Source organism: Micropterus salmoides, unplaced genomic scaffold (assembly GCF_014851395.1).
Source record: "Micropterus salmoides isolate LMB-PRFRI ecotype aquatic unplaced genomic scaffold, ASM1485139v1 Ms_hic_scaffold_16, whole genome shotgun sequence".
In the NCBI taxonomy this organism is placed as follows: domain Eukaryota; kingdom Metazoa; phylum Chordata; class Actinopteri; order Centrarchiformes; family Centrarchidae; genus Micropterus; species Micropterus salmoides.
Window position 1 is genome coordinate 16,739,603 of NW_024040707.1, and position 12,919 is coordinate 16,752,521.

Consider the following 12,919-nt stretch of genomic DNA (forward strand, 5'->3'; position numbering starts at 1 on the left):
GCTGAGCGAGGGGTCGGAGTTCAGCGCTGAATAGCTCAACACGATTGGCCAAGTTAAGAGCTGTCAGCGCGAAGGGAGACATGCTCTCACTCTGTGGCCTGCCTGATATTATGCACATACATTGACGCACATGCATGCACATACACTTGTGCTGGCACGTATAAGTACACACTCATACACCCACCCACACACACCTACACACACACATACATGCAGTTCAGAATACTTACCTCTTGAAAGAGCCCATATGCAGAAGCTTACTCATTACAGCTCCCTCTGCTTCTCCAAAAAATTTCCCTGTCTGAGAAATAAGAGAAAGAAGTTTGGTTTTATTTAATATGATAAGTCATAACAAAATGTAAAACTAACAATCCCTTAAAACTATGTGTTTATAATGCTAGAAGCTCTTAGATGTCCTAAAGTTCAGATCAGATTGGATGACAATTTCCCAACGCTAAAGCATACATCCCTCTTAACGTTGCTAAATTGTCTATTGGGGCCCTTCCATCAGCTCCGCCAATGACCAAGTGGCCATGGACAGAGAGAAAAATCAGTGATACAAACACCCTTACAGCCTTTTTAGGGACAGAACTGAGAAAGCCAAAGCCTGTCAGTTTGGTTGTCCCAAACACACATAACCTGGTGACACTGCACAAACACATGGGAAGCAGTTTCAGATAGTCTGCAAAAAGAACAACCGTCTCATCTTTAGATTTAGCTGAATAAGGCCTCTGAGTGCTATTCTCCACTGCAGGTTCTGTGACCTCTTTGGGACCCCCCTTGCGCCCCTCTCCCTCCCCATATTTCCTGTCCATGTCTACACAAATATGTGCTCTGCTCCAAGCCAGGTGATGCCACAGGGACAAAGCTATTAAACCATTAGCATTCATTAGCCATTTCAGACACAGGCGAAATGACAGCCTGGTAGATCTTCCAGCTCTCCCGGAAAGACCTACTCAACAAGCCTCACACAATTTAATCCAAAAAATTTTGAAGGATCACTAATACACATTATCTTGTTAGTTGATGACACTTTCACTACGTAACAACAATGAGATGAAACAACTTGACAAGTGCAACCCTGAATGCTCCATCACCTCCAAATTACGACTGAATAAAGAATAGGAGCCAACCAGTGAGAGACACATGAAAAGAACATGCAGAAGGGAAGGGAAGGGCAGTGACAGCCAGCGGACTGGCTTCTAGATGAGCCAAAGCCAGAGTGACAGCATGTCTGGTGACAGCTAAGCAGAGGGTATGTGCTAGGGCAGCACTGTGTCTCCTTGAGCACAATCTGAACAACACTAAGCGTGAGATGCAGGAAAAATATTATATAATAGGAAAACTTAAACATTTTTAGCTCAGTCTTGGACTCATACACATCTACTCTGATGTAATCTCAATCCTTGCATTATAAACATTGTATACTCACACTTCGTACAACACAATGTCTATAAATGTCGCCCAATATTGCTGGTCTAACAGCTCATCTTGAATTAAAATAACATGCGATTTTTCTGCTTGCATGAAAGACAAAAATAAATGTACAAATGTATTTATTCTAACCATGACTACTTTGAAATGAATAATTTTCTTTGATCTTGCCATATCTGGCTCGAAGTGTCTATGTGTTTGTCTTTGCGTGTTGATGTCTTACCAGCGTATAGTCCTCTGCTACCAGAATGAAGCCGTTGTTGTCGATGAGGTAGCAGTTAATGTTCTGTTAAACAGGAAGCAAAGTGGTAAAGCTGCTGTGAGAAGTAAAAGTGACAGAATCTTGGACGGTTGATTTAAAAAAGTAAGGCTGACCTACCTCATCGTCACAGCTTATGGAGCATTTCCCATCTAATGCCGCACACTGTAAAATGAAAAAAAAGAAGATATCTACATGCTGTGTCTGGGTGTCACACCAAATATTTAGGCTGTCTGGTCGAGATTCCTTTTGTCAGCTGAAAACCTTTACTGTCTTCCAAAATGGACAGTCAAACAGACTGATGACCTTCACAAAGTTCGACCAAAACATCTAAACAACTTTCACAGGTCCTTGAGTCATTAAATATTTATAACTTAAAAAAGCTAAAGCAAAAACAAAGTATTTTTTAACTACTTTTATTAGGCAAATAAACGTACTACACGTTAGTTAGATGTCTATGAAGATTCTCAGTCATCCAGGTCATAGTTATCCAACGAAGGTTAAAATCAAGGGCAACTGGACTTGGTTGAAGATACTGGAAGACGTTTCGTCCCTCATCCAAAGGACTTCTTCAGTTCTGACTGACTGGCAGGGAAACTCAGCTATTTAACCTCAGTGGGGTCGTTGACCCGGGTCATCGTTACCGCTGGTTCGTTAGTGTTCCTTGTTGCTGTGACGACAGTCGTTACAGTCGTTAGGACTACCTGTGGCCAAGACTGAACGACCATCGTTGGTATCTTCACCTGAAGCCAATAATAATGTGCACCTGGTGGTCCTCAAACGAGTGTCCTCTGTCCTTCAGATGTAGGTCAAGACTCTGCAGTCTACTTACATCTGAAGGACAGAGGACACTCGTTTGAGGACCACCAGGTGCACATTTTAGACAGAGAAGATGGATGGTTTGAAAGTGGTGTCAAGGAAGCCATCTACACCAGGGTCGAGAAGCCCTCATTGAACAGGGGAGGGGGTCTACGCCACCACTTATCCCCCACTTACAATGCTGTCCTTTCATCACTTCCCAGGAAACTCAACAAACGTAACCTATTGGCCTCAGGTGAAGATACCAACGATGGTCGTTCAGTCTTGGCCACAGGTAGTCCTAACGACTGTAACGACTGTCGTCACAGCAACAAGGAACACTAACGAACCAGCGGTATCGATGACCCGGGCCAACGACCCCACTGAGGTTAAATAGCTGAGTTTCCCTGCCAGTCAGTCAGAACTGAAGAAGTCCTTTGGATGAGGGACGAAACGTCTTCCAGTATCTTCAACCAAGTCCAGTTGCCCTTGATTTTAACCTTCGTTGGATAGTACGTTAGTTACTATAGGTTATTTTAGCTTTGTATTATACATGTGAATGTGTCAACAGGCCGGGTGTGTATTTGTGCATGTGCACCTGTCTGCTGGCTGTCCAGAACTTCTTCTGAAAGAAGTCCAGTTTCATCTGGATACCCACAGCTGAAAGAGAGATAACATAGTCACTGAGATGCAGCAACAGGACAATTTTGTCTTCTGTGAGCTTTATCACAACACAAGGCAAGAGAGAGAGATCATTAATAAGTTTATCTTTCATTAACAAAAAACTGATGGAAAAGACATGCATACACTTACATTGCAGTGAACCCCTACTGTGCAATGACACCCTGTATCATACATGTTCTTACACTCACACGCCTATTTATATTGTTATATTTATATATTTATTATATTCATATCTTCTTTATATCTTCTACTTATCTACTTATCGACCTTATTATTTCTGTTTCTGTAAATGCATTGTTGTGCAAACTGTAACACAAGACTATCCCCTCAGGGATCAATAAATTATTTCTGATTCTGATTCTTATTTATCTGGGAGGCTGTGTGTGTGCGTGCGTGCGTGCATAATATGTACTATTTGCACAAATGTTCAATGAAATCCATCTCATTCCGCAGTCTGCCTCCCTGTTGTTATCCCGGCAGGCATTTCCAGAGTTGGTATACAGAGTTGTTCCTACTTCCATAAGCCTCATCCCAGCAGGTTCCTAAATGCACAGATCTGACCAGAATTCCTTGCCCAGAAAAAAAACAGTCGCTGACATTAAATGTGTCAGCTTTTTCAGAGTTGGCTCAGGAAAGATAGACACATTCACAACAGGCTTTGACTTCCCTCCTCTCCCTTTACCCCCTGCTACTGAGACTCAAAGAACCCTAGCTTTCTCTCAGTGGGAGTTTGCCATGGTTTTGGGGGTCTATGTCTTTCCACAAGCAAAATTTTCATACAAATTCAGAGCAGCCGCAGGTATTAAACAAATCTTTATCTACTGTATCTCACTTATATATTAATTGCAATGCCATATAGACTATTGAATGTTGTCTTTATGTCTGTCATAACGAAGGTATTTCACACTTACAAAAGGAAAATGCAAAAAGACTGAATGCAAGGTGTAATAGTAATATATATATTTTCAAGGGGCAGAATAAGCACTGGAAGCTTAAACATCACACAATTAAATAAAATGCAAATTAAAAACAAACAAACCAAAAAGATTTGCAGAACCATTATGAAAAATAATGTGAAATAACCCAAAACAGTACCAGCACGCTGGGAAAAACAACCTCCAGACTGCAGCTTAATAAAGTTATGGAATTTATTGTGGCCCATGACCAACCAACACCCTTGTTTCATAGCTGAAAACATCTGAGTCCTAGCCACACATTGCCAAGTACACATTTCATTTGAAAACCGATGTCCCAGATTCGTGATCAGCAAATTCCTTTTGCAAAAAATAATCATTTTGTAAATTCTAGATATATTCATTTATGGGATTTGGGAGAAGGTATTTTACAATGTATGCATCATGTTTTTAGATATCCTGAAGAACAACTTATTTAGTAATTGATAACTATTTTAGAAACAATTTGATCTGACTGGTATTGATATTTTATTGTTGTTTTATTGGTATTTTGTATTGTCTAACTGTCCATTAGATACTTATATAATTTAACAATAATTGCTGTTATATTGTACAAATGAGTATTTGATATTGTTTTACAGTTCTGATTCTACAAACAAATGGACACAAATAGTCAATAATATAATATACTGTATTTACATTATTATACTGTAGGTCATTAGCAGTAGTATATATAATAGAATAGTTTGCTGTTTGTATGATATTACACACACACACACACAGAAACACAGTAATGAGTTACTGTGAGAGATACAGTTAAGTGAGGGTAGATGGGATCCAAATAAAAATACTCACTTAAAGCTTAAAGCATTAGCTCAAAAAAAATAAAATACCAAAAGTTTGATGTCAACTCCTGAAGAGTTCAGTATCAGTCAGAGATTTTCCACTGGTTTGCACTTCTTTAAGTGTAATTTTGCATTTGCATGATTGTTTAAGTGCAGCGGGGTGCTGCTGTGGCCTGTTTTAGCCCTTGCCCAGAGGAACAGGTGCAGATTATCCCGTCATAAGCTTTGCCAGATCCTTTCAGCAGCCCACCATTTCTACACCCACATGGAAAACCCAGGAGGAGAGGCTAATTTAAGATGCTGGGCAACAGCAATGGAAACACACATGGTATAAAACCAGGGAGATCCTAGATCATTAAAGCCAATAAAAGACACAGAATCTCCTCCTCAAAAGAAAGAAGATGTAAAACAAAGGAATGGTAAAAAGATGAGGTCAAATTAAATTGTCATACAAAAATACTTTGAATTCTGATTCATATTTGTTCAGCAAAGAAAATAATTCATGGAAACATAAATCCAATATGAGCAGCACAGGGGTTTTCTCTGTAAATCTGTATTAGAGGTTAAAAGTGCACTGATGTTGGCTGCTACCTGGAAGTCAGCTCAGAACAAAAAGACAAAAGCCCAAATATGTCTCACTAATGCTTGGGAATTTTTTGTACCATGGGGGGACATTTAATTTCCCTAGGTATGATTTAAGAACTTGGGGATATTTATGCCCTGAGCTGGGTTTATGAGTCCAAAGATGAAGAGACATAAAATCCACTCCAAATCCACCCTATCACCAATCTCCTATGAGTGCAATTCCATGCAGAGAGAGATGACAACCGGTTTAAATCCTACCGCTTTTTGGGATTCTAATGAGGATTGTATAAACATATACATCCATCAGCACAAGGTTGCATCCACGTGTGTCTACGTATGTTCCCAGGTAAGTACTGTAGCGAGGGCAAACATAAGTGTGTTGTGTGTATGCTTGTGTTTCTCTTTGAATGTGTATGCATCAATTCACATCCTGACAGCAAAAACACCTCTGGGACAAGCTTAAACTCACAAACAAGGGTCACAAACATCCACAGAGCTATCCGAGAGATGTAGTGATTTGCAAATTTGGTGGTGAATTCCACAGCAGCTACACAGTGCAGGGGCGGATCATGTCAAGATGGAGAGCAACATTCGGAGGATGAGCAGAGCAGGAGGCTGTTGTTAAGGATGCCAGCAGTCTACAAGACTTAGGCTCGCCTTTCTGTGCGAATTGACATTCTAAAAAATCTGGCCAAATCTTAAATACCTTTCTGACATAAGATTAAATAGAAAAGATCATATGGAAATCATGCAAACTATCTTTATAGTTTGCCCTTAAGGCCTTAATGCCACATGCATTAAATGCATCACAGGAAATGCACATGGTGATAATGTGTGACCATCTGGTCAGGGGAGGAGGTAAAGCATGTTTTCTCTTTCTCTCTCTCTCTCTCTCTCTCTCTCTCTCTCTCTCTCTCTCTCTTATTTTTTGTACAACTTGATGCTTAACATTTTTAGACATTGCATCACAAACACAAGAGACTGTCTGTACACATCAACCATATGGGCTTTTAGCAAATACAAAGGTGTCATCACACATTTGAGGATGTATTTGCCTATGGACTGTATGTGTACATGATCGCTCAAGTGTGCCATGTGAGTGCGGATGCAAGCGTGTATGTGTGTGCATGTGCATTTATTTATATTCATGTGTTCATTAATCGCTCAAGGCTGATATCTTCACACATAACTAAATATAACACTGGAGACGCGCATACATTTTTACTGTATATGACAGAATGAAAATAATTGTCATGCCCTTCAGCAGAGAAAAAGGATGGAAATATGGATGGACAGGAGGGCAAATACAAGAGAGGGAACTACAAGCCAAGGTCAGCTTGTAAGCTTAATCATATTCATCGCTAAAAATGATGTGATCATTAATCTCTTCCCATCTCCTCCTTTGTCCATTTTTTGCTTCTCCTTCAAGCGACCTATGAGCTCTTAGCGTAACAGTCAATCCATTTACATGCAAAAAAAAACAATCCATGTAAATTTCCTGCAACAGCTTAATATCCTGCTGTGTGCGTGTGTGCATGCCTATGTGTGCATTCGTGCGTTCTGTGTTGCTGTGCTGGGGGCGTGTTCTGCCAGCCCTTCTGCCAACGGCTCATGCATAATATCATCAGAGCATGCCACGGCAACGGGCATCCTCCGACTGTGATCACTGTGTGTTGAAGTGTTTGAATGTTGTGTTTGTGGGTAGACACATCGCAATCCAGATCTAATTTTGTCTTGTTCAACTCTTGCCAGAGCGATTGGAGATAAGGTGATTGTCAGCATTCGTGTGCATGCTGTGATTTAAGAGGCACAGCTGTCCGCTGGGAGATGACACACCTTCACACTCACCAATACAACTGGGGACAAGGGGGAGCGAGCGAGCAAAAACAGAAAGAGTGAGAGAGAGACACACACGCAGAGAGGTCAGAGTGCTGATATGGACTGAACAGAGGAGCAGAAATAAAATAAAATCAAGCAAGAGGAAAGGGAAAAGGCAAAACAGCATGAAGAAAAATACAAGAGGCAGAAAGAGAGGGTAAGAGACAGTGAGAGAGTTACAGAGAGAGAGATATCAGGCAAGAGAAAGAGAGAGAGAGAGAGAGAGAGGCAGAGCCCCCTAACTCCAGTGATTCCCAGACTGGCTGGCTGGCAGCAAGCTCTGTGCTCTGATCTGCCCGCTCTGATGGGGTTTCATGCCCGTGCAGGCAGTGTTGGGGATCCTGCACTAATTCCTTCCTATTGACCATATCAGCCTACACAGACGTAAGTCAGGACAGCTAATCTCAACCTTATTGGCGTCTAATGGATCAACCAATGACAGTCAATAGAATCCAAAAAGGGAGTTAAAAGAAGATCGAACGCAGCGGCCCAAGGAACGACTGGCAGATATGAGAGGTAGGAGCTCCATCACTGAGAAGGATAACAACATTTTGTGTGTAATTGTGTAAAAGATAATGTGTGTGTATGCATGGCAAGGTGGGATGCTATCAGCTGCTAAGGCCAGTATGTCGTATAACTGAGTGATTATAAAGCATAGATGCAACACACATCAGCATTACATCCACATTATTTTATGTTTATAGTTGTACATTAGTTTTATCTAGTGGTTCCTGTTGCAAATAGGTATTGTCATTGGTAACAAGCTGATTTAAAGTGGTACTTGCTGTGGGTTGTGTGTGCATGTCATAACAAGCTTCTCTGTGTGTGTACTTTGGGCTGGAGGGACCCATCAGAGCAAAGAGCCATTCTCCTGTGTTGACCTCATTCCAGAGCTGCTGTTACAACGCTCCACTGGTCTGAGGCTGTTTATTATGTGCCCATGTATGCATTATATGTATATGAGCTTCTTTATGAGTAAGTGCACGTGATTAAATGCATTCTTGCATTCTCATATTCTCATTTTTCACAAACATAGATGCAATTAACACAGGGCTTTGCACTACAGCGCGCTAAATCTCAACCCAACCATGTTCTGATGTTTTTTTGTTGAAGCAAGCAACATAATACCATAACAGTAACACTGCCAAGAGGCACTGTACCAAACTAACACCTGAGATTAGACCTGGGAGCGCCTGGACATTTTTAAATCTGTAAATCACAATCCACAGCAAGAAGTCCAACCGTCACGCAGAGGCGAAATGATGATTGCATCCTTGTATATGGGACACTGTCACTGTGTGTGTTTATTCAAAGAACAGGGACAACGGCTTTAGTATTTTCCAAGTGATACTGCTGGTTAAGTGATGAATGCTAAATAGCTGTTATGCGGTGTTTGAACACAGAAGTTAGATTGTGCTGTCCTATTCAAATTCAACATTCCCCAAAGGTTGTTTGATTAATAGCTGCACAGTGTTTGCTAAAATTATTCTGGAAAAATGTTTCAGTGATATGAGACTCACAGCTGCCTCATCACAAAGGCATAATTTAGGTGAAGATACATGCCGCTTGATATAGGAGAAAATTAGAAAATTCCCATTTCAGAAAACATTAAACAATCTCAGTTAGGAAAATGGCTACCAAACTGCTCAGAATAACATTTTCAATTTAGCTGTTGTGCCTGTGGAGATAAACGTGGTGCAGCAAATCTATCTGTTCAGGATCTACAGTATGAGTGTGACTTGCAAGCTAGTTACATGCCCAGGCTTGGGTCTGAGCTTCATTTCATCAAGCCTCGAGCTAGTCCAGCCAGTGCTATAAATACTGATGTAATGTTCCACAAGAAATGGACATGTGAAGTCAACTCAAAGGGAATCAGACACCCAATATCTGCTGTGTATGGATTTGTGTGTGGGTGTAGTGTGGGTGAAGGGTTATGAGGCCTTGGTGAAGTCACCAAGGACAACTGTCTAAGGGGTGGGTGGGGGGTAGGAGTTGGCATATTACTAATAAGTTTACTTTCCTGTTTATTGCAAGTGAACTGCATTATTTTCTAAAGACTTCATTTTCAAATGGATTTCATATATTCATGCCAAACCAAAGTATCAATCTTGGAATTTATTTGACCACTTAATGTCTTCTGTGACAAAAGCATTTATTTACTTCAGCTAAGGTGGTTATGATGGCAGGTGAAGAGCTGAAGTTGTAGTGTGAATGTAAGCAATAATGTAAAAGTATAGTACAGGGTATTGCTGAATCTTTAGTCAACCTGGAAAATAAAATCTTCAAACTTTCAATATATATATATATATATATATATATATATATATATATATATATGTAGCTGTTTTCCTTTTAGTATTTTGCTGCAAATGCACATGCATACTTTTAGATGTCTAATTCAATATTGTGTCCCCTTGTCTCCACAGTGGTACTGGTGTGTGCCCTCCTCTCCCTCCTGTCTTTATCACACGCCTGTCCAAAGGAGTGTAGCTGCAACAGCAACACTAAAGTAGTAGACTGCCGGGGTCGAGGCCTATATGACATCCCCCGACGACTGCATCCAGACACCCAAGAACTGTATCTCCAAGATAACCGTATCAGGGGACTGGGATCAATGGCGTTTCGCGAAATACCCCTTGTCCGCATTCTCGATCTATCTAATAACTCTATAACATCTGTTTCACCAACTGCTCTGCTGGGTCTCAGAACTCTACAGCGCCTCAGCCTGGCCTACAACAGCCTGAGAGAGCTTGACAAACGGTTGCTTGGACCTATCCGCTCGCTTTCACACCTTGACCTCTCACACAACAGGTTAAGCAACAGAAGAGGGAAAAGATCAAATTTATTATTTGCGGTTTGTTGAACAATACACACTGTAAACTTGATCCCACGTAACTGATTGTATCTCATCCCATTCTCTTGACATGTCCCTTCCTTCAGCCTGTGGGGTTTGCCTGGAGCCATAGGGGACAGTTTGAGGAACCTCAGCCACCTGGGCCTAGCGCAAAACAGGCTAACGCGATTGGACCGTTCCCTGTTGGAGGCCCTGACCCGCCTGGACAGCCTCACACTACGAGGCAACCCCTGGAGGTGTGACTGCCAGCTCATAGGCCTGAAACTCTGGCTGGAGACCTACCTCTTTAAAGGTTAGACCACTAGTAGCTCTAGGCAGTAGCTGGGGAATGTCTGTAATGTTTCCAACATTCATCCAACTCACTGCCTTTCCTGCTCGGCATGGTATTAAATTATGGTAATAATGACCTTTAACACAAGCAAGTATCCTAAAACCACAAGAGTTGAAATGGCTGGACTCTATAATAAAATGGTCAGTTTTCACAGTGAGAGGAGAGGCTCTTTTAAGGATTAAAATAGACTGACTGACCCCAAATGGATATGATGTTTATATATTTTGCCCTTGAAGAAATCTGACATAGCGGATTTAAGACCAGGCTTAACAGTCTGTCCAGTTATTAAAGATGGTGGAATGAGAGTGTGTGTGTGTGTGTGTGTCTCATGTTGTTTGGTGTGTAGCAGTGGAAGGAACGTAGGTTGTTTTTGGGCTATAATACTATTATTAACATCTGATGAATGCTGTGTTTGCAGAGGTGACCACATGCATGTAAGACCCATATTTGACAATGTTACGATGACGATTTACAACATTTACTGTACATTAGTGTCTTTACTGTGACTGGTGGTTCACATTGAATTGCTCTACAGCTTAGCAAAAAGTGACAAAAAGAATAATGTTGTGATGTTGGGAACTCTATGAAGCAGCCCTGATCTATACAACCAGAGATAGAGTGTATATGGGTTATTAAGAGTTAAACTGCAGACTACATTATTTTCCATGCTAGACCAAACCCAGCATGCATTAGATAACAAAATAACCACTGTACAGTGAAAGCTAGGCTTGCTTTGAGTTGGCTGGCCCGCCTACATGCCTGTTACCCTGACACAACTATCGTCTTAAAGGAAGAAAATCCTAATTACTGCAAAACACAACAATGAGTGCAGATACAAGGATGTGTTCTTAATAGAAAGCCAGTGGTTAATCAGGCAGGCAGAAAGGAAGTGTGTGACAGAGCATGCTCGACATGAATACAGAGAGATGAATAATAAAGAGATTTACGAGACAAACAGAGGGCAGCTGATGAAGTCCTAACTACGCTTTGTCGCCAGTAATTGAGCTGTTAATAATATGACACTTGTTATTACAGCCCATATAAAAAAAGCCATCAGACCCTAGGTTAATAAATATCTAAAGTAATGGGCTGGTTCAGTCTCAGCTATGACTGTGATTGTGGCTTCATCTGTAGTAAGCTGTCAAAAATGAAATGGGAAAATTAACAGCAGGAAATGTGCTTATAATACACAACAACTGACTGATGCATGCTTCAATACTCCTTCCTGCCCCTCATTCTTTCTTTTACCTCCCTCTCTGATCTAACTATTTAACTCTGATCCCAAGGTGGAGTGGTGGATGAGGTGCTCTGCTCCCAGCCAGACGACATGAGGGAGAGAGACCTGCAGAAAGTCCCTTACCAGCTCTTCCATGCCTGCATGACCACAAGCTACCATTACCTTTTTGCTAACATACACCACCTGGAGTCTGAGAGGCTACTGCGAGGCCACACCCATGGCAACCATGCTCATCCCTCTAGCCACGCTCTCCATGTCCCCATGGCAATGGGGGAGGGTTATGGCGGAGGGGGAGGAGGAGGAGGAGGAGGAGGGAGTTTGCCAGAGTGTGAACCTAAGCAGAGGCAGCGGCCCGTCAACCTGCGCCACGCCATTGCCACAGTGATCATCACTGGCGTTGTGTGTGGGATCGTGTGTCTGATGATGCTGGCTGCAGCAGTGTATGGCTGCGCCTACGCAGCTATCATGGCCAAATATCAGCGGGAGCTAAAGAAGAACGAGGAGTTGGCAGCAGCGCAGGGAGCAGATCATGCCACAGCAGATGAGAAGGAACCACTGGAGAATGCTATCGCCTAGGAGAAGATAACATGAACCCTGGACATTAAAATCTGGGCCTCAACCCTTTAACCTTATCGTCTCTGGATGCCGTGTGTGTGTTAGTTCATGTGTGTTTGTGAGAAAAAAAAAAAGAAGAGAGTGAGATTCTTTATGAGTGAGTGTGTTTGTATGTTCACCTCCTTTCTGAGACTTGGGTAGCTAAATTCCCCAGGTATTTGACTATGCACTGATGAGAAGAGTATCTTCTACTGTATGCGGGTTCGAGGGGCAGGCCAAAGAATCCATCCAATTCCATTTAGTCTGAGAAATGCATATCACAGATATGAACAAATTGGTATATATTTATAATTGTGTATTTGTAGGTATAATAGTAAAGCTCTGGTGTTTATAAAATGGATTTCAGAGTTTGGTTGTCTTTTGGTTGTTGTTCATAATTCTGAGTCTGATTTTGAGGTAATTTTGAAAACTCATAGTAGGCAGCTGCTCTCAGTTAAGTTTTGATCTAAGTTGTTTTGTATCATTGATGTGAGTGTATGAAAACA

At 41.5% G+C, this 12,919-nt stretch overlaps 2 protein-coding genes across 3 annotated transcripts in view; one reads left to right on the forward strand and one right to left on the reverse strand.

The window, feature by feature from the left end:
* cacna2d3a (calcium channel, voltage-dependent, alpha 2/delta subunit 3a) overlaps positions 1-12,919 on the reverse strand; it is a 131,444-nt gene that overhangs the window by 12,644 nt on the left and 105,881 nt on the right. For both annotated transcript variants that reach the window (XM_038723463.1, XM_038723464.1), the window contains 4 exons: positions 3,090-3,151; positions 1,814-1,858; positions 1,658-1,720; positions 231-301 (listed from right to left, as the gene is read on the reverse strand). In XM_038723463.1, the coding sequence (XP_038579391.1) occupies positions 231-301; positions 1,658-1,720; positions 1,814-1,858; positions 3,090-3,151 (241 nt within the window). The remainder of the gene's footprint in view (positions 1-230; positions 302-1,657; positions 1,721-1,813; positions 1,859-3,089; positions 3,152-12,919) is intronic.
* On the forward strand, positions 7,533-12,774 carry LOC119906004 (leucine-rich repeat and transmembrane domain-containing protein 1). The gene is made up of 4 exons (XM_038723465.1): positions 7,533-7,913; positions 9,824-10,208; positions 10,338-10,543; positions 11,869-12,774. Exons 1-4 carry the CDS (start codon positions 7,907-7,909, stop codon positions 12,393-12,395), a joined length of 1,125 nt encoding a protein of 374 aa, XP_038579393.1. The 5' UTR covers positions 7,533-7,906; the 3' UTR covers positions 12,396-12,774.

Coding starts and splice junctions, on each gene's coding strand:
- LOC119906004 (XM_038723465.1), top strand. Junction 10,209..10,337: donor CTTGACCTCTCACACAACAG/GTTAAGCAACAG, acceptor CCCTTCCTTCAG/CCTGTGGGGTTTGCCTGGAG. Junction 10,544..11,868: donor GGAGACCTACCTCTTTAAAG/GTTAGACCACTA, acceptor TCTGATCCCAAG/GTGGAGTGGTGGATGAGGTG.